The sequence below is a fragment of the Miniopterus natalensis genome, chromosome 18 (genome assembly GCF_054644295.1).
Source record: "Miniopterus natalensis isolate mMinNat1 chromosome 18, mMinNat1.hap1, whole genome shotgun sequence".
In the NCBI taxonomy this organism is placed as follows: Eukaryota; Metazoa; Chordata; class Mammalia; order Chiroptera; family Miniopteridae; genus Miniopterus; species Miniopterus natalensis.
Window position 1 is genome coordinate 24,839,097 of NC_142098.1, and position 21,735 is coordinate 24,860,831.

A 21,735-nucleotide genomic window follows, 5' to 3' on the forward strand; every position below is an offset into this window, starting at 1 on the left:
ATAGGTGAGAGTGAAGCCCTGAGGAAGAGGGTGACAGTCTAGGGAGGAATTCATCATGGCCCTGGGCAGAGCAGGAGGAGCAATTAGCTGATTGGACAAGATCCTCCAAAGGAAAAACTTGTCCGGGTCAGTGAGATGGCTAGAATTCCACTGTTCTGATATAACCTGCTCGTCGCCACATTAGGTATTAGTAGTTAGAACTACTTGAATTACCCGAGAGTGCCAAGATCCTCTTTGTGTGCTGTACCTTCTCTCTGTTAAGGCAGGGCATCCTGTTCAGAATCAGCGACAAGAACAATGAGAGGAAGATCACCTAGACAGGAAAACCACAGGGGAAACGAATGAGCAGGCATTATAGGGTCCAAGAAGGTGCCATCGTAGTGTAAAGGTGAAGGTGAGTATTATCAATAAATTTTAATTAAACTATTTGGACACATCTATAGAAAACTGAGAATTAAATTATTCCATATTATTTTTGCATAACCATGGGACCTGAAGTGTCTCAAGTGTCCGAATAAAGCTAATATGTCTATTTCTGCCTGTAGTCCTTCACCTGACTGGCTAGGAAAGCTTAGACCACTGATTTGTGATGATCTGCACAAGCCGTTCAGACACACCTGTCTTCAGAAGGCCTGTGATGAGTTGGACTGGAGAAGCCAGTTTTAAAAGCTCCAAAGAGCCCGGCCGGGCGTGGCTCAGTGGTTGAGTGTTGACCTAGGATCCAGGTGATTGGGGTTCGATTCCTGGTCAGGGCACATGCCCGGGTTGCGGGCTCAATCCCCAGTCGGGGGCCTGCAGGAGGCAGCTGATCAATGACTATCTCATCATTGATGTTTCTATCTCTCCCTCTCCTTTCCTCTCTCTGAAATCAATAAAGATATATTTAAAAAAATAGAAGTTCCAAGGATTAAGTCCCAGTTTTGCTAAAGAAGTCGCAGGATCTTAGAATTTCGCACAGCCTTAAGTTCCCATGGAGGGGGAGTGCTCCAGCCTCAGGAAAATGAAGACCAAGGTCAAAACACTGCGCCCACGCACGCACGCACACACACACACACACACACACACACACCCACCCACCACCACCACCACCACCCCCAGTCGCTGGGAAGGCTCTGGGCAGGTGATTCCCTCCATCTTCCTGGGCTGGCCTGCCTGCAGGTGAGTTGTTCCCAGGGGCAGGCAAGGTGAGCCAGGCTGAGGTCCAGAGGAGGGTTGGAGGTCCTTTCTGCTTCTATTCTGGAGTTGAATGGGTTTGAGGCACCAATTCTGGGTGTGTCTGCTCTGCAGGCTTAAAGTTGCCCCCGAGTGGACTAGACTGGGGGAAGTAGTAGAAAGTACATCAACCATGGGTCCCACCGAATTCCCTACTAAAGAGCTACTGGCAAGCAGTCTGCACTTTATGCAATCACTCAGTTAACATACCATCGCCACTGAAGTTTGAACTGTATTGCTGGGAACTGTTATTTAACTAAACCGTGGTAACTGAAATTCATGCATATTGAAACAGCGCACAGCCAGGACTGCCTGTATTCTAGCTATCACCTAAAAACCAGGCCATTCTTACACCATCATCACACCTCAGGAAATTATCAATAATTTCCTAGTATAATAGCTTAGCCATATTAAAAATGTCTCATTTACTCAAAAGATCTAGAATAGTTCTCCCATTAATACTTTTCATGATATTGACTTTTCAAAGAAACTAGATTTGTCATCCAGAACGATGCTACTCAAAGTGTGAGCCATGGACCAGCAGCCTCAGCATCGCCTGGGAACCCATCAGGAATGCAGGGTCTTGGGTCCCATCCCAGAACTGCTACCCTCCATTTCAGTGCGTGTCTTTTTAAAGGAATTATGCCTGAAACTAGCTAAAGTCTTTCCATAGGTAAATTCAGTAGTGGTTGGCAACAGTGAAAAAATTTTCAACTGTTTAATTATTACCACTACTATTGACTGCATGCTAGTTACCCTGGATCCACTCCCTATGTCTCTATTTCTTTATGATTTCAATACGTTTTACATATGGTTTATGCGTTTGTGTTCTTTTGGTTTATTTGATCTTCCTGGTCATTAATTTGGGTCTCAATAGTGACATCTTCAATTCAACTTCTGAACTTTAGAATTTCTAAATCACATTTCTCATTTCCTGAAAGCCTTGTCTGTGTGTCAGACATGTATAGTAAGTCCTCACTTAACATCGTCGTTAGGTTCTTGGAAACTAACTTTAAGCAAGGCAGACATAACAAAACCAATTTCACCACAGGCTAATTTACAGAAACGACTTAAGTTCCTATGGCACAAAACATTTCTGGCCACAAAAACACCACCAAACTTCTAAATAAAGATCCAAAGTACTTCTAAAATTAAACATTGAAATAAATGTGAGCTTTACATACATTCAAGAAAGATTAATTAAAACAAGTAAGATAATTATTTTCCAACCTGCTTAACCCAGTTCAGGGTCAGATGGCCGAGGCCTCACCTGGCAGGTGGGACCCAGCCAGCCAGAAGGCCCTTCCACCGCAGGGTGCACCCATACCCACACCACACTCAGACCGGGACAGTACAGACACAACAATTCACCTCATGTGCACATCTTTGGGATGTGAGGGAAACTGGAGTCCCTGGAAAAACCCCATGCAGACGTGGGGAGATCGTGCAAACTCCTACAGACAGCAGCCCAGATATGAATCAATTTTCCCCCTCATCAACGTTATGACAAAAGGACATTGACCGAAACAACACTGTTGGAGGATCTGCTGTAATTGAATCCCTTTCAGAGTTCCTGTTAGTTTTTGGCCTGTCTCCACTTGCAGTTTTTTAAAAATTAACATCTACCTACTCCTTGAACTCTGTCCGTCTTCTAGGGTCAGTGGGTCTCAAACGCGGCTGTACATTAGAGTCACCTGGGAAGCTGTAACCCTATTGGGTCTTGAAGCGCAGCTCTAGAAATTACGACTTAATTGGTCTGGAGTGAGGCCTAGGCATCAAGAGTTTTAAAGCTCCCAGGTCTGCTTGGGAAGCTCAGGCCATCTTAATGCGGAGGCAATCCTGCCACCGAGATCCCAAATCCTGGAAACTATACAGGACAAACAACTTGGTTTCAATGTGAGAAAAACAGCAAGGAGAGAGGGAGAGAGAGAAAGGGAGGGGGAACCTGTAGATTAAGTATTAAAAGGAGACACTTAGGAGACACAGCAACTAACAGCAAGATTTGGATCTTGATTTGAACAAAACAGTAAAATAAACATTTATGAGACAACTGGAAAAATATGACACTGTGTTCTTTAAAAATTGTGGTAAAATACATGTAACAAAAAACTTGCCATCCTAACCTCTTCAAAGTGTATAGGTTAGTAGTGTTAAGTACATTCATATTGTTGTGCAGATATTAAATTATTGCTAATTTATTTCGGTGTGATAATGGTTTTATATTTATGTTTTAAAAAGAGTCCTTATTTTTCAGAAATATAAAGACAAATATTTACGGATAAAATGTGAGGTCTGGTGGTCCCCCCCCCCCCCCCCCCCAAAAAATAGAGGAAACAAGACTGGCTGTAAACTGGTAGCTGCTGAAGCTTGGTAATTCAACTTTAGCATTCACTATATTATTCTCTACATACTTTTGTGTGGGTTTGACATTTTCTTTAACTAGACATTTTTAAAAAGTAAGTGTTATGTTGCTTTTCCCCTAAAGGAGTTTGCTCTCAATTGATTTTTTTACTCATCTCCCTTAACTCCCCAGTCTTTTCTGCTATACTTCTACTAGTCTATCAGTTCTTGGTAGTTTTTCTGGGACTACTTCACACACATTCCTTACAAATTTCACAATTCCCATTTCTCTTTTTGTGGAGGATGGCCTTCTGTTTTCAGTCAAATTGTCAGGCCTTCAGGTACCCTTAGCTCAATAGCCATGGACCTGTTTCCCAAGCTCCCTCTAACTGCAACTCTTCCTCCCATGTGGAGTGGCTGGTTTCTCGCATACCTTCACTGGCTGGATGATGAAGACATTCTGAAGCACCGATAAAATCATTGAAATGACCCAGCTGATGGCTTGGTCTTTGCTCAGTTCCAGACTATAAAGTGCTGTAAAAAAGGCTGCAGCCAGGCTAGTGACACCCAGAAGGAGCCAGCAGATATGAGTCAACCACCTGGAGAGACCATTAGCGGTGGACTTCCTTCCTTCTTCTGGGCTCAGAATGGGGAAACTGGTTGCCTCCCTTAAGAAGAGAAGTCAAAGTAATAATCTCATAACCAAAAGCTGAGAGAGAGGTGTGGGAAGGTTGCAGGGGCTAAGGAAAGCCAGGTGCAGTGCATTACCTGGATGGCCCTTGCTGTGCGGGAAGAGTATGTGTTTCCAAGAGTCCCTGGAGTTTCTGCAGTTGGCTGGCTGCATCGAGGAAGTCGCAAGGCTGGTCCACCTGGGTGGGATCCAACGTGCTTAAGTGAGATCGCAGCCTCCGCAGAACTCTGAGCAAGTAGCAGCAGAAATGGTGGTTTTCAGGAGCCACTGGAAATATATTCCAGGTTGACTCTTATTAGTAAGTGGAGGAGTTCAATAACCAGCAATAACCGGTAGAGAAAAGCAATTCATTAATCGATGATGAGGTTAAATAAACATCCCAGTCAATGGAGACTGGACCCAATACCCACAATATTACTGTGTCCTCTGAGCAAGCTGGTAGATTTCTAACAACTTGTGTAATTTTATGCTTTGATCTAGAGGCTTTTAGAACCTGACTGATTGAGCTTTTTCACCAGAACTGCAGTACATGTGACCTCTACTAGGTAAGTGCCCAGGAGGCCCAGACTACATTCAAGAATCCATAGCTTGCAGTCTCACCACTCACAGAAGAAAAAGAATGACAAGTTTCAATAGTCTAACAAAGAAGATGACATATGGGCATCTCACACAGAGAACACTTTTGTGGGTTTTCTCTTAATCCTTTACTTTGTATCACCGGATATGTTGTCTCAAAAGCCATCAGAGGGATCAAAGTATCAGCTGTCTATTAAAAGCTTAAGGAAATTAAAATATGCAGAAGATTGCACTGTGCTTGTTGGTGATGCTGACAGGTAAGGATGAATAAGAAAAATACGTGCAAGGGAGCTGGAGGCAGAAGAAAGATTAGTTACGAAAACCTACTGAACGTACCATTTGCCCAGCAGGGTCCTGCCTGTTGATGAGAGCCTGGATCCCCTAAGTGTGAACGAATGAGGCTAGATAAAAGCGTCACCAGCTGGTTCACGTTGTAGGAACTCCACGAAGATTGTTCATGCTCTGAGAGGAGGCACGTTTTTCTCCTGAGCAGAAACCCCACAGTTTCCTTCAGTTCCTGAATGTAGAACCAAGGTAAGAAAAGTCAGTCCACTTTACATTAACCTGGGAATGGTAGCAAGAATAGGTGGCAATACAGCCGTCTTTACTCAGAGAAGCATATTCTTAGTGTAAAGAACCTCAATTTTTCATTTAGAACCTCAGCCTTCATTTCTTTTTAAAAAGAAGTCACTTCCCAGTAGCTTCAAAACTAGTTTCATGAGAGAATATAGAATGAAAGAAGAAGGGATGGTTTGATCAAACATCAGAAGCTAAACCAACTCCAGAGCAGCACACTCTGCACTCACATCGAATCCTCAGCATATCTCATAATCAGGAGAAAGACTGGAGGCAAGGCGATCACAACTCAGGGGGCAGGAATTAGGGAAACACTAGGAAGGTAGTAAGACCCGAGAGCCTTCTAGGTGATCCTTTTCACCTTTTTTCTACCACACAGGGAACGGAAGCAGAGAGTTTACCTGTAAAATTTCACACCAGGCTTACCTCAACTACCTCTGAGGCAGAGAGAGGCTCGGAAGAAGCGTCTGAGAGGCAGGGGGCCTGGCGGGGTGGAAGGAGGGGCGGAGGCTCCGGGGGCTGAGTCAGCGGGAAGAGCCGCCCAACAGCGAGGCTGACCGGGAGGAGGATGGCGGCAGTCTGGATGCTGATGAGCAGTTCGGACCAGGTCACAGCAAACGGGCCCACTGAGAGAAAAGCCTTGATCAACCTTCCTGCTCACACTGACACCATCTGACAGTCATTCCTCTCCCGGGTTTAAGTACTTACTTAGCAATTTAACTATGATTATCTAAGGATAGAAAATATCGTGGCAGCCCCGACGGAGTGGCTTAGTGGTCGAGGGTCAACCTAGGATCCAGGAGGTCACAATTCCATTCCGGGTCAGGGCACGTGCCCGGGTTGTGGGCTCGATCTCCAGCAGGGGCGTGCAGGAGGCAGTCGATCAATGACTCTCTCTCATCATTGATGTTTCTCTCTCTCTCTCCCTCTCCCTTCCTCTCTATGAAATCAATAAAAACATATATATATATGTATATATATATGTATATATATATATTTTTTAAACTGCTGTAAAGAAAGATCATGGCAGTGGAGATCCTGATGGGTTCCTACAGCTGCTTCATTTACTAATGACTGAGAACAGTGAGAAAGTCTGTTATTCTAAAGTTAGGGCAGCAAAAGAAAAACAAAGGCACATGGTGATTCCGCTGATTCTGCTTCTAACCTGAGAGGAAGGAGAGTGGGGCAGAGTAAAAGGATTACATGCCATGAGCAAACCCAACAGGGCTCATCCAGACCTTGCTCGTCTCTCTGGGTGGTGGGGCTGTTTATCTTCCAGAACATCAGGTTGATGACCATGTTGCAGAGCAGAAGGGTCATGCAGCTCGAGAGCCTCTGGGCTCTCGTAAACTGGTTCCAGGGATGGCGAGTAGCAATTGAAAGCCACAGATAATCCTGGGTGAACTTTTCCACAACCATGGAGGAGAACAGGTGTCTAAAAAAGATAAATGAGAACAGGAGAGACATGAGGTTTGGTTCTGAAAGTGCCCTGGACCAAGATGTGGTTTCCCTGGCAACCAGCTACATAGCAACAACTCCGCCACTACCCCACACCTCTGTGAAGATGCTTTCACGTGAGTGATACTATGATTCTTTTGTTGTTTTAGGATAAAAAGTGCTTGAGGATAAAGTTAATTTACGTTATGTGAGATTTTAAAAACTGTTGTTTTAGCTTTTTAAGAGTTGTTTTTTGTTTTTGCTTCATCTAAAAATTCATTTTTTATTTTATTCTTCAAAATATATTTATTTCTTTTAAGGGTTTTGACAAATGTTTTCACTTCTCAGAAGTCTGCATTAGGCTTCCACTCAAGATAGTTTGGTAAATTCATATTTTGCACAGCTCCTTCATTTACTAATGACTGAGAACAGTGAGAAAGTCTGTTATTCTAAAGTTAGGGCAGCAAAAGAAAAACAAAGGCACATGGTGATTCCGCTGAGTAGCACATTCTCTACTGCAAATGTGGAGCAACTATAAATAAGATATAAAAAGGAAGAACCAAAATATTGGCTGGGCTTAAAAACAAAATAAATATCTCAGAGGAAGAGAAATGGAATGAGAAAACAAGGGGGGAAGAAACCGCAGGATTACTGGGCTCCAGGTCTAGAAGAAGGCAGGACATGGGTGGGAGGTTGACTCTTGTAGGGTAACTGGAATTAAAAGCGTTTCAAAGACTGGGAAAAGGGAGAGTAATGCCATCTTCACTGCTTGAAGCCAGGGCTGAGGCTGGAATTTATGAAAGGATACTACAGAACAAAAAACTGCCATAGAGCTACACATTTATAGGCAGAGAGGTGGGCGAAAGACAGCCCCAAGACTAGGAATTGAGCAGAGAGACCCAGGGGTTCATGACAAGATCTGCAATAGCCCTAGCTACACTGACTTCATTGAGGAACAGGAGCTCCAAAATGCTGTAGTGTAATAAGGCCTAGTTCTAGAAATGTGAAGGGTTGGGTGGAAACAGCAGCAAAACTACTCATCAGAGATGAGTGTGGAGGCAGGAGAAAGAATCAGCAAACTTTAAGATAGGTCAATCTAAATTATACAGTCTGAAAAACAGAAAGAATAAAGAATGAAGAAAAATGAATAGAGCTTCAGAGATCTGTAAAACACCATCATTTTCCAACAATACCCAAAGGAAAAGAGCTCTTTCTTTGAGACTGGTAAGAAGACCCGGTCACGCTCACAGTCTCCAAGGTCCACCGCCAGCCAACAATTGCATAGGAAATGCCATTTCCTGTTACTTGCCACATCACTGACAATGACCTGGCTTACATACCTATAGTAAAATGAAGATAATCATGTTAGCGAGGTGGGCACAATTTGGTTGTAATAAACAGCAATCTTATGGAAACAACCTAAATGTCCATTGATGGATAAATGGATTAACATGTGGTGTGTACACACACACACACACAGAAGCATAAAAAAGAATGAAACTGCCATTTGTAACATGGATGGACCTTGAAGGCATTATTATGCTAAGTGAAATAAGTCAGACAGAAAGACAAAGACCATATGATTTCACTTATATGTGGAACCTTAAAAAAACACACAAAAAACAACTTCCCCAAAAAACAAGTTCAGAGATACAGGGAACAGATTTGTGGTTGCCAGAGATAGGGGGTTGGGGGGGAATGGGTAAAGGGGGTCAAAAGGTACAAACTTTTAGTTATAAAACAAGTCAGTCATGGGGACATACTGTACAGCATGGCGACTATAGTTAATAATACTGTATTGCATATTTAAAAGTTGCTAAGAGGGTAGATCTTAAAATTTCTCAGCACAAGAAAATAAAATCTGTAACTATGCATGGTGGCAGATGTTAACCAGACTTATTGTGGTGATCATTTTGCAAAACATACAAGTCTTGAATTGTTATGTTGTACACCTGAAACTAATATGTTGTATGTCAATTATACTTAAAAAAAACACACAATTAAAAAAAAGTAATCTTGCACTGTCAGTGGATTCTGTTTCATTGCAAGGCAAGAGCTAAAGAAAGAAACAAGAGCTGATCCCATTTTCCCTTCCCAGTGTCTAAGGGAGTTCATGTACCGAACACCAGAATGCAGATTCCGTAACCTATGAATAGTCCCATGTGTATGTACTCTTCAAGCTTCCTGGTTCCACATGTGACGGTGCCCTGCCACCTCTAAAAGCATCGCATCTGCCTCTATCTTATAAAATAAGAGGCTCACCCCTGGCCCCAGGTGACCACTGACCTGCATTCTGTCTCTGTTGAGTAGTTAGCCTTTTTTAGGAATTTCGTGTATGTGGATTCACACAGCATGTATTCTTTTGTGCCTGGCTTCTTTCCCTTAGCATATTTTTGGGAATGCATCCATGTTGTGTGTATCAGCAGACTGTTCTTTTCGTCAGTTAGTAGTTCTCCATCGAACGAATATGCTAACATTTGTTTATTCACCTAATAGACATTTGTGTTGTTTCCGGTTTTTGACTAACAATAAAACTGCTATGCACATATGTGTATAAGCCTTGAATGGACTTTTTTCCCACTTATTGTGGGTAAATGCATAGGAGCAGAATGTCTGGGTCATATGGTAGATGTATGTTTACCTGAACAAGAAACTGACAAATTGTTCTTCGGTGTGGCTGCACCACTTTATACTCCTGCCAGTGTTTGTGAGCCATCCCCACCCTCACCCAGACTTGGTTTTGTCAGACTTTTAAATCTTAGTCATGCTGGTGGGTGGTTTTAATTTGCATCTCACTGGTTTCAATTTGCATTTCCTGATGACTAATGCAGTTGAGCATCTTCTCAAGTCCTTGTTATATATTACTCACCTTTATAAACAAAACTGGGATGATGGTGTACAAACTGTTTTGGACACACCTGATCAGAATGGAAGCAGCAAGCAAATTATTAGGCTTTACTGGCTTAGTGGCTGGTGCACGTAGCCTAGTAGGGCAAGACTTAATTTAGGCAGCAGCATACTCTTTCCAGAGTGGACAGGATTCAGCAACTGATGCCTCTGAGTACCTGAGCCTTGGATCTTTGACTTCACTCCCTTTTTTCCTAACCCCAACCAACCAATAATCTCTACCCTTAATTAATTTCATCATCTGCTTTCTCCACCTGCCTCTCCTAATTCCCAAGGTGCTGCTGAGGAGAGATGCAGAACCAGCTGGACCCAGCACTTGTCAGAATCATATGCTCATCACTGAATGTTCCTCTCTCTGACTCCCTAGGCACATTCCATACCATGATTCCACTTTTCATCTCTCCTTAAGCTCTTAATTTTGACCCAATGCCCAGTATTCAGGACATAGTTGTTTACTGAATTTACTCTTTACATATATTTTTCATATTTAGAGATACTTTTAATTCATGGTACTTTGGGGCAATATTTCCTTGTAATTATTTGTTGTTCACAGTATGACATTTAATGAAAGTAAAAGAAAAAACATCTATCATTCTTCCATCCACAAAAAAAATCCTATTGTTAATTTTCCACATTGATCTCCAGGGTCTCTTCTTTATAGACGGCTTAAATTTAAATCTAACTTGTTACTATTTGGTTCAAGGCATTGCTGTTGTTTACTGTGATGACATGCTGGACTTGCCCCAGAATGCTGAACCAGCCCCAGAATGCTGAACCCACAGAGAAGAAACCACAAGCCAGCATGATACAGGTGCTTACCAGGCTGGGCTGACACCTGAATTGTCATGCCAGAGCCGGAGGCTGTGCAGTTCCCCCAGAGAGGACCGAGTACCGAGGAGGAAGACATCCAGTCCCCCTTGTTCAAACACTGCCTTCTGGGAGTCACAAAGGTGATGGGGCTCACTCCGTCCTGCTGAACCATAAAGGGTGATAACCACCTAAAACAAGGAAAGACAAAATACAGAAGTTCTAACATGATTATTTGGTTCTTTGGGTATATCACCAAGGAGAACCATGAAGACAGAGAAACTGGACTGAGATGAAGTCTTTGGGATCTTAGACAAGTACAGAGGATTCTTCAGATTTACAGTTTAGAACTAGGAAATATCTCTCTGTGATGCTTTGTAAATGCTACAGGACACCGGATATCACCAGGTCAGAGTGTATCTCACACAGTAGAGGACACAGAGCAATGAATGAAGAACATTTTTTTCATTAACCTTAGCTGTTGTAGAGGCCCTTCTTCGATACCCAGTGGAGACCTGAATGAGGTAGTGAAATTGAGAGCTGGGGTCATTATCAGCCAGGACAGTGACCTTCACCTGCAGGAAAAGCAGAACCAAGAACACTGGCTGACCTTTACTTAGTCCAGTGGAGCAGCTTCCTCCAGCTGAGAAACAGGAGGATGCATTGCTGCAGATTTGGCCACTGTATGGAAAGCAAAGGTGAGGTGTAAGCAGACAATAAACAAATAGACCTAAGTTAAGTGATAAGGGGGGGGGGTGAGGGCTGAAAGTCCAGGGGTTATGCCTCTAAAATGAAATAGTCATAGAATCAATCAGGTCTTGGGCCTCTAAATCTTTCCACTTCCCTCCCACCCAGGTAGATAACACATAAAACAATCAGTTAAACTTGAATTTCAGACAAACATTGAATAATCTGGGGCATACTTATACTAAAAATGCACTCACTATTTGAAATTCAAATTTAATTGGGTGTCCTGTATTTTTATTTACTAAAACTGGCAATCTTATACCCAAGGCAACAAAGAAATGAACACGTTGTGCATTCTACAATTTCCAAGTGTGAGAAAACACAAGGGTAAGAAAGAAATAGAACAGAAAGTAAGAACACGCAATCATTAAGTATATTTTGTTTCAAAAAAAGATTTCTTTCAGGTTTTTTATATATTGCTATTACATTAAATTATAATTTGACTTACACATAACTTTTCATGTCCAATGTATAAAGTGAAATAAATGTGCATTTGGTTATAGTTAAATTCTCTAGGTGTTTTTGTATGAATCATATAAGAATTCAACCTTGGCTAAAAGACCAAAAAAAAAAAAAAAAAAGCGATAAAGAGTTAAGTTCCTAAACCTTGAAAGAGTAGATATAAAGAGAAATTTAAGAAAAGTAGCACTTGAATTTCTACACTACCTAGAATCACGCAACCTGCTCCTTTTGATGAAAGTATTTTTTTCCATCTTGTTCAACATACTCAAAACACTGTGGCAAAACTTTTGGGATCAAAGTCTCATCACCTTCTGCATATCTGCTTGATCCTTTCTCCAAGCCCACACAAACAGGAGCATATAGAATCCCAGAAGGCTGGCCAGCAATGACACCCCAACAGGGTTGCTGGTCACACGAAGGAATAGCTTGATCGTGTCTTCAACATTCACTGTCCGGGGCACGATGAAGAAGTCGCTGCCAAAGTAGGTCAGATGGTTACAGAGACACTGTGTCCTTACAACTGTGCTCTGTGGCCCAACCTGCAATTAGAATCAAGACATGGATGCTAACTGAACAGAGTGCTAAGGAAGGGACAGACACAAAATATAAACACAGGCAATTCAGAAAGGGAAAGGAATGTCTGGGGCACTTATTCACTGTGTAAATTGGTATAACCAATGTGCACAGTGGTTTGGCAATATCTAATAGAGCTGAAGACGCACAAACCCTTTGACTCCAGGGATTCCAGTTCTGATTGTATGTTGGAGGGGAACTTCACACATGTGCACAAGGAGACAAGAAAAAAATGCTTCTGTCAGCACTGCTCACAAGTATTAAAAAATCGGAGACACCTGTATATCTACTAACAGCAGAACATACAAACATAAATATATGAGTAGAGGCAAACTGGTGGAATACTATACAGCAGTTAAAATGAATATAAAGCCTTTGGTGCACAGGATGATGCTCCAACTAACTGAGCCACCCGGCCAGGGCTCCCTTCTATGATTTTGAAGGGAAATGAGATAACAGGTGCACCGTGTTTAATGCCAGCTAAGGTAGACAAGAGACAGGGAAGTGGCACAGCTTCCTACCTGACATCCGTCGCTCTTCCACGTGTTGTTGTGGCTGTCCCAAAAATAGCACTGAGTGACGGCAGTTACGATGGAGAACAGGGTGGGCACCTGCTGAGCACCCTCCTTGCTTTTATTCAACACAGAAGTTATGTAGTAGATGCCGATCCCATACTGCAAACTCTCTGGAGTCAGCACCCATGTATATTCCTCATCTGAGAACAAAGCAGAGTGCTTAACTGCATGGCACATGGGAGGAAAATACACCTTTTCATCTGAAGGGCCTATTGTTATTTTATTTTACAAAGTAATAAGCCTAGAGTCACAAATGATTTTTAAAAAAATGACCAGTGATATAATCCAGGACTCTGGATAACTTCTGTTGCAATAAAAAATCATATTCTTTTGATAAATGGAAATTTAAGTCTAAGGAATTAGAATGTATTAAGAGTTTCAGAAAAATGAAATCATCACACACCAAAATTAGTAGGTAGAAGACCTAGGTGACAAAAGAAACCCAAGGACGAAGCAAGGATAGGAACAGAGTGGTTCCAGGAAGGAGCCTGGACTGCATGCCAAAGGCCTGATTTCAGGCCTGGCTCTGTCACCAGGTGGCTGTCAAGGGCAAGTCACCCAATCTCTCTAGTATTCTTATCTTTCAAACAAGGAGTCTAAACTAAAGGATCTCTAAGACTTCTTCCAGCCCCAAATGGTATACTGTTATTGCCAAAATCAGCAAGAAGAACAAAGTGTATGTTCTGACTTGGGAAACAGCCTGGTGGTAATGCAGACAGAACTTTGTAGCTGGCAGCCCAGCTATACTGCTTCGGGTGCTTTGTCTAAATTCTAAAGGGTAGAGTCACTTAAAAAGTGATCATTTCTGTGTTTGCAAGGCCTATGCCAGAGCCAGAAGAAGCTCATTCAATATGGGTCAATGGTCATAAAGAGAGACTATCACATGCTTTATCCATTCTGGGTATTTTTCTCAACAGTTTTTAAGGCAAAAGGGTAGCTCTTTATTAAGACTTTTCAGTACTACATTTAAAGTTTTTTGGTCAAGTATATTCCAGGCACTATCTATATATCTCAGAAATTTTTAACCATGTATATATCTCTCAGAAATTCTTAACTTTTCTAAACTGCAATATAGCCATTCTGATCTTATACCAAGACTTACTATCTCCAGGCATTATCTAAGATTGGAAATAAAGTTGAAATATAAGTGACATATTGCATATACATATTCATCTATAATATATAAAGTTTGAAATATATATGACTCATTGTGCTGCAACTTCTGCAAGAGTCTCAACATTTTATGAAAATTTTCAACCATATAGAAAGTTGAGCGAATTTTATAGGAACATCCACAGAATCACTAACTAGATTCTATAATTAACATTTTACTAAATTTTCTTTGTCACATATATATCCTTCTATCCATCCCACAATCCATCTTTTTAAAAATGCATCTCGTGGTGACATATATTTACACATGTGATAAAATTACATAGAACTAAACACACACACACACACACACACACACACGTGCTTGTAAAATAGTGAAATCTGAAAAAGATCAATGCATTAGTATCAATGTAATTTCCTGGTTGTGATTTTGCACCATATTTAAGCAAGATGTTATCGTTAGGAGAAACTGGGTGACAAGTATATGAGATGTTTTATTTCTTACAATTGCATATGAATATACAATTATCTCAAAATAAGAAGTTAACTTAAAAAGGAAAGGAAAAACTGCATTTCAAAGTAGTAAACTGCTGACATCTGAGGGGGGTCTTACCTTTCTGCCGCACCTGGGTCTTTGGAAGGGTGATGTTCAGGTGGAAGTAAGTGTGGTTGGGCTGATACTGGAACCCCAGGTAGAGTGTCACTGAAATGGGGCTTTCAGGCTCTATGAACAGGATCAGGGATTTCTCCAGGGATGTGATGTTCACGGTGATGGTAAAATGGTCTGCGCTCACATTGATGCTTGTGGGGTGGGTTTCTATGCTTGCATTTCTCCAGAGCATGATCTAGGATAAAAGATAGTTCATCACTCTTCAAGTTTAAGATGGCCCACCCATTGATGCCTTTTGGTCTCCTCTATAGTGATAATGGAATGAAACTTCCTAGGTCTTCCTCTTTGAATTTTAGTAGGTAACAAAGTGTCAGGGGTTAAGGAAGAGTATACAGCTTAAGGATAAGTTTGTACAAGTTCCTAAGTAAAGATGTTAATAATAAAAGAATGACACTGTCATAAATCTCACATGACTTCCTTCAAGGTGCTGCAGCCTTCTATGCTGTTCTCCAGGAATTCCTATTCCCTTCAGTTTTACTCCCTCATAATCAAGTCATACCTCAATATCTTCCATTAAATCATGTACTTGGAGCAATTTATGATTAGAGCTTAGTAACACACTTCCGACACTTCCAACAATGTTCTTGTCATCAAAATCCTTGAAGGGATTGAAAGCTAGTCCTGTTACCTAGAGACAAGAAAACTCTAGTTTCAGCAATTACCAAAAATATTTATACATAACACCCCAATCAGTAATAGGGTAATCAGATACCATAAATTAAAGTAAATGTTGGGATTTTCCACCTTGCTAATATCTCAAATGAAATATCGCTCATTATAAGATCACATGAGAAAGAATTAGTTAAAGATAAGTCATTTACTTGTGACCCTAAGAATTACTTTTTTTACATCTTTATACCTAGAGGATTCGTTTTACCAGGGAGTACTCTGTTCTCCAGGATAAGGCAATAATCCCACTTCTGTTTGTTAGGTAATTGCTGAAAAAATACAATGTACTGATATGACTAGGTCGGCATATTGAATCAGTAATTATTCAGATATTCCCAGCTTTGTATTATGAGTGAAGAGTTGAGATCAATTCACATCATAATAGACATTTAGTTAAAAGTCTGTTTAATACTCCCAATCTCTCTACTGGATCATTTTTAGGGCCTTCAATCCTGCTAGTAAAAGAGAAATTAACAGCACACAATCTTCTCTCATTTGGTCTGGTTAGCTAACATTTCATGGTGCATTCTTGTCACCCAAATGCCTACAGCCACCAAACCTCATTTCATTCTGGTCAGAATCAATTTCATACTCACTTGAACGTTAACTCCTGGGTGTTTATTCAAGAGCTCCTCCAAAGCTGAAGCTGACGGGAAGGCTAACCTCACAGGTGCTGGGTATCCAAGAGTGTAAGAGCTCAGAGGCAGAGTCGATATGTTTTGGCTAATGAAAAAGAAGTTAAATGGAAATCAATCTATGTGTGTTCTTTAAAGGTCAAAAACCCAAAACGCAACTCTCTCCATTCCTTCCTCCTGTGTTACCTGCTCAACATCAGGGTGGCAATGGAAGAGGTCAAAGTCACCGAAGACTCAGAAAACTGATGCTGGTGCAGAAATGTTTCCTGGATCTCCCCAAGGGCCAGCAAGGACATTTTCAGAATATTTTCTACCTACATTTAGATGGAAATATCCTGTGACTTGGGTAACCAGTGTATTGTGTTAGTGAAATAACGATTTTGAGGGGGTTGGAAGGGCAACAGGGATCTTGACAATGATGTAATGAAAAGTGACACTCATTGGAGAGAACCCATAGAAAGTACTTGTAGTCTGGCTAAAGACTCAGCACCCTTCATATCACTAAGAGGGCCAACCAAGGAAATATGTATTTCTTTGCCCTAGATCTACTTATGATGGGTTTTTATATTTTAAAAAAGCTTGTTGTAATGAAATTCATGCATACAACTCACCCATTTAGAGTACACAATTCATTGTTTTTTGGTATATTCATGGGGTTGTGCAACTAGCACCAGGATCTAATTTTAGAATATTTTTATCTCTCCTAAAATAAATGCAGAACCCAGTAGCAGGCACTGTCCAACCTCCTGTCCCCATCTCCTCTATCCCTAGGGAACTACTCATCTACACTCTGTCTACAGATTTGCCTCTTCTGAACATTTCATATAAATGGAATCATAATATATGGTCTTTTGTGATTGGCTTCTTCACTTAGCATAGTATTTTCAAGGTTCATCATGTTGTAATATGTATCGGTACTTCATTCTTTTTTGTTGCCGAATAATATTCCATCTATGGACATACCACATTTTATTTATCCATTTATCAGATCATGGACATCTGGGTTGTTTCCACTCTTTGGCTCTTTGGCTAATTGAATAATACTGCTATGAACATGATTGTACAAGTTTCAGTGTGGATATATGTGGGTCCATTCCAAGGAGTGGAATTGCTAGGTCACATGCTAATTCTATTTTTAACATTTTGAGGAACCGTCAAACTGCTTTGCAAAGTAGCTGTATCATCTTACAATCTAACACTGTATGGGGGTTCCAGTTTCTCTGCCTCTTTGCCAACACTTGTTATTATTAGGTGTGAAGTGGTATCTCATTATGGTTTCAACTGCATTTCCCTAATGGTTAATAATGTTGAACATCTTCTCATGTGCACAGCAAATGTAATTTACTGAGTGTTCTGTGTGCCAAGCACTTCACTAAGTTCTTTCACCAGCATTAGGTAGACTTGGTTCACTGGTGGGGTAGAGAGAAGGATCAGGAGCAGCCTTCACAGAGCAGTCATTTCAGTGGTGCACACCTAGCTGGGTTCTATTTAGAGTCTTGGAACAGGCTGTGTGATACCTGGATCTGCCAAGATTAAAAACTTTCTAAGGAGACTTGGCCACCAGTATATATTACACCTACCTGCTCAATGTCATGGCTGGATTGTGGCCCACTTGCTTTATCAGCTTTTACTACATTGTCGAGGGGGTGAAAGACGCAGACAGCCACAGGAATTGTGAAGCCCAGAGTGCTGTTGTTCTGAAATGGGCTTCTCAGTAATTGGTCACTCAGGTCAATAAGGGAGCCAACAGCATCAACCTGGGAATTTCAAACAGCAAACATACATTCCTGAGCTGTTCACGACTGCTTTAAATTTACTTGTGTTCTTCTGATAAGGAGTTCAATGTTCTTCACGCATTTCAAACACAGTTTTATATGAAGGAATATTACAATGTGGCAGGAAGGAAAATACACTATTACATATCACCTATGGGAAGGACTCATATTTCAGGTTACTATAAGCAAGGGACATAACCTTTTTGAGTGGTAAGTGGAGCAAATATCTAATTAACAAAACTGAGCTTAGAAAAGGAATGCCAAAGAACAATGCTGATTGAAATACTGGGTAGGCTATCCCTTTGTATCTAGGGCCTCAAAAGCATTCAAGGTCCTAGAATGTTCTAAATGAAACAGAAAATACCAATTCCCCTTCCTGTAGCATATTCTCATGTAAAACAAGTCAAATGAACCAACTGACAGATATTTACTAAATATTCACCATAAGTACTACAATTTTTGTTTTGAAATGTTATTTATTTGCAAAGTTACATTTACTAAAACCTGCAAAATAAAAGATATAAAAAATAAAATAACAAAAATAAGTATAAAAATAAGAAATAAACAAAGTTAAGCCCTGGCCAGGTGGCTCAGTTGGCTGGAGCATCATCCCATACACCAAAAGGTGACAGGTTCAATTCCCGGTCAGGGCACATACCCAGGATGCAGATTTGATCCCTGGTTGAAGCTCGTACAGGAGGCAACCGATTGATGTTTCTCACATTGATGTTTCTTTCTCTCTCCCTAAAATCTATAAAAAACATATCCTTGGGTAAGGATGAGAAGAAAGAAAGAAAGAAAGAAAGAAAGAAAGAAAGAAAGAAAGAAAGAAAGAAAGAAAGAAAGAAAGAAAGAAAGAAAGAAAGAAAGAAAGAAAGAAAGAAAGAAAGAAAGAAAGAAAGAAAGAAAGAAAGAAAGAAAGAAAGAAAGAAAGAAAGAGAAGAGAGAGAGAGAGAGAGAGAGAGAGAAAATAAGACATGGGCACAAAATATTTGCAACATATATAACAAAAGGTTAATATCAATAATAAATAAAGCTCTCTTACAAACAAATAAAGAGCCAGGGAACAGTGGGCTGTAGGATAAATGGGCTCAGGAAATAAGTTACAGAGGCAAAAGAAGGGCCCTTGGAGTTTAGGAAAGAGGGGCAAGGAAAATGCACCTGGTGGGGAGGGTGTGGGGAAAGGCTACGGTGTGCTACACAGAGAGAGTCGCCTTAATATATAGTTTTTAAAATTTATTGATTTTAGAGGCAGAGAGAGAGAGATTCATTCCACTTATTCATGCACTCATTGGTTGCTTCTTGTATTCTCACTGACAGAGGATCAAACCTGAAACCTTGGTGTATCAGGGTGACACTCTAACCAACTGAGCTACCTGGCTAGGGCCCAATCTTTAGATTAGCAAGTACAAATATACTTCCTAATATTTCAATTGAGTCTCCACAAAATAGCTTTATAATGCTAAATTCTGCACAGAACACAATTTCCAGATTATATGTTTTCTATTTTATTTTGCTTTTTCTCTTTTTCTGTTTTTCACTTTCCCTCTCTCACATCTTACTTCCTCCCAATCAACCCCTGCTTACCTGAACTGACTGAGAAAATCCTGGGATAATGTCTGTCAGCTTCTGGAGCACTTCACAAGCTTTCTGCAGTTTGTCATGCGTTTCCAAACCATGAATTGCTTTGCTGAAGTTCCATGCTATCTCATCCGTGACCTATTGGGAATAATTTTGTCAAAATTATTTGTATATAATTATTGTACTTTAGTAGTTTGAGATGTTGTTTTAATGAGAGTTGACCTTTGATGACATTACAAGCTCTATGAATCACTGGCTTTCCATAACACTTATTACTTTCTGAAGCTTTTCTGCAAACAAAATTTATTTTTACCTCTTCTGTACAGTAGAGAAAATGGGTAACAAAGATATACAATGTTGATCCAAGGACAAATGAGTCTGGAAATAAGATTTATAAGAGTAAGTTTGAGTCTAAGGCCATGATCAAAAGTGTGGAAAAATTGAAATTCAAAACAACAAAATTTTTTTGTTCAGAAGTATGTTTATCCCCTCAGGTTTCCCATTGTATTTCCCTCAGCTCAAGAGTTCATGTTCAAGAGGGAAGTCCTTGAAATACCACTGGGCAGGAGGTGGAGGGCAGAAAACCTCTGTGGGAAAACAAACACCAGAACACTGGGCATGGTCCCAAAGCTTAAGAGGCTACTTGTTTTGAACTGGAAGTCCAACCCTTGGACAATCTCTTTACACCAACTACTTTGTCCAATTTCTAGAGAACAACCTACATATAGTTTAATTCAGTCAAGTATTCAATAAGTCCTTATTAAATGCCTACTGTGCATTGCTAGGCTCAGGAGTTGGAGCAGTTAAAGTCAGTTATGATCCTACCCTCATGGACCATGCAATTGAACAGAGTTATTCCTGATTCACAGGGTGTATAAGAGGTTGGATGAGTTATAGAGAGATCTGAGGACCACCCAATTTTGGTTTTATGCTTTGGGACTGAAATGTAAATAAGAAAGAATGAAGATATAAGTAAGACACAGCTGCCACCCGACTGCACATCTGCCATGCAGGTCAGGCCCTACTTGGAGTCATTCTAGCTATTGCCAGGCAGGTCACTGAGGATGTCTTACCTGATATTTTAGAGCAGAATGTGTAACCTGGGCTGAATCATGGCAGATCTCACCATTTACTTAGCCTTTCTTTAATGTCTCTCAATCAAACCTTATAGTTGTTTCTATAGAAATTTTGTACATCTTTGGTAATATTTATTCCTAGGTACTTGCTATTATATCTTGTTTTAAAAAATCAAATTTTCTAACTGATTGCTGCTGATATGTAATAATGCAGTTAACTTTAGTATACTGATTTGGTATTCAGTAACATCTCTAAATTCTCTTAATATTTCTAATAATTTATCTGTAGACTATACTTCAGATTTCTATTTAAGGCAAATACTCTTCGTTTAAACTACCGCAGACAGTTTTTTCCCAAGCAGGACACAATGCTAAGTGAAATAATAGTGAACATCTAGTTTCCATTACCAATGAAAGCAGATCCAGAGAAAACAGGATTCTTGTCTAACAGGGAAATGTTAGACTGCATATAAGCAGGGCTTGTAGTTGTTTTTTTTTTAAAAAAAAAAAAAGATAAGGAGAAGCAGGACGAATTTCTTCAATAAACACTGTTAAAGTAGTTTTGCCTATTTTTTCAGTTTGTGTGGAAAAGGGAACAAAGGTGAAAGGAGTTGAGAGGGTGAGTTGGAGGCAGTGTCCAGGGGATTTGCTGCCCCTAAAAAAGTGGGGCAGGTGAACAAATGTTCCTCCTCATCTGAAGCGCTAAATATAATGGTATTAAATAGTAATAAGGCCTTAAAAACTGAAGTGAGTATAAAACCCACTGTGGAGTATTTTCATGGACTTGTTTGGATTTTGCTTTTACTCAGAGTATATGCCTGTCTGACCAGGCATTCCCAGGTATAGTTCTGGTTGGGGTTAAAGGGTGAACTAGGCTCCTTTCTAGCATCATTATTCCTGAAAACATCACCAAAACAGAAGGAAAGAATAAAAGTGCTGTTTCAGTGTCATGGGTGTACCCAGTTGTGACTTCCATGCTTCTGATTTACCTGATCAGATGCGTCCTGAAACGATGTTTGTAGATGAGTGGTGGAGACGTCTGGATGTGAGCCCTCTTTGGGGCCTGAAGTTCTTTCTACCAGAGCTTTTCCAGCACGTGTCACAGACACAGGTCTGGTGAGCTCTGCCATCACAGGGAGAGGCTGGCCGGTAGGTAGAGGAGTGACTAACAGTCCCTGCTTTGTGACTGTGGGTAGGTCTGAAGGAAAAGGGCTGATAGAATGGCACAGGGTCTTGGACTAAAAGATAAAAATATGTAACAGGAAAAGGCAAAATCTGATTTTAACCAAATAATGAAGTATAGTCTACAGAGT

The 21,735-nt window shown here is 40.6% G+C and overlaps 1 protein-coding gene across 1 annotated transcript in view; it reads right to left on the minus strand.

Moving 5' to 3' along the window:
• Positions 1-21,735, minus strand: part of PKD1L3 (polycystin 1 like 3, transient receptor potential channel interacting) — a 41,477-nt gene extending 19,742 nt beyond the window's left edge. Inside the window, exons 1-18 of the mRNA XM_087827410.1 lie at positions 21,412-21,735; positions 19,353-19,484; positions 17,567-17,747; positions 16,177-16,300; positions 15,952-16,078; positions 15,186-15,314; positions 14,630-14,861; positions 12,850-13,043; positions 12,064-12,294; positions 11,020-11,121; positions 10,559-10,737; positions 8,026-8,172; positions 6,634-6,830; positions 5,822-6,021; positions 5,156-5,336; positions 4,321-4,510; positions 3,986-4,220; positions 214-313 (exon numbers count right to left, since the gene is read on the minus strand). Coding sequence (XP_087683536.1) covers positions 214-313; positions 3,986-4,220; positions 4,321-4,510; positions 5,156-5,336; positions 5,822-6,021; positions 6,634-6,830; positions 8,026-8,172; positions 10,559-10,737; positions 11,020-11,121; positions 12,064-12,294; positions 12,850-13,043; positions 14,630-14,861; positions 15,186-15,314; positions 15,952-16,078; positions 16,177-16,300; positions 17,567-17,747; positions 19,353-19,484; positions 21,412-21,552 — 3,022 coding nt within the window. The 5' untranslated portion in view covers positions 21,553-21,735. The remainder of the gene's footprint in view (positions 1-213; positions 314-3,985; positions 4,221-4,320; positions 4,511-5,155; positions 5,337-5,821; positions 6,022-6,633; positions 6,831-8,025; positions 8,173-10,558; positions 10,738-11,019; positions 11,122-12,063; positions 12,295-12,849; positions 13,044-14,629; positions 14,862-15,185; positions 15,315-15,951; positions 16,079-16,176; positions 16,301-17,566; positions 17,748-19,352; positions 19,485-21,411) is intronic.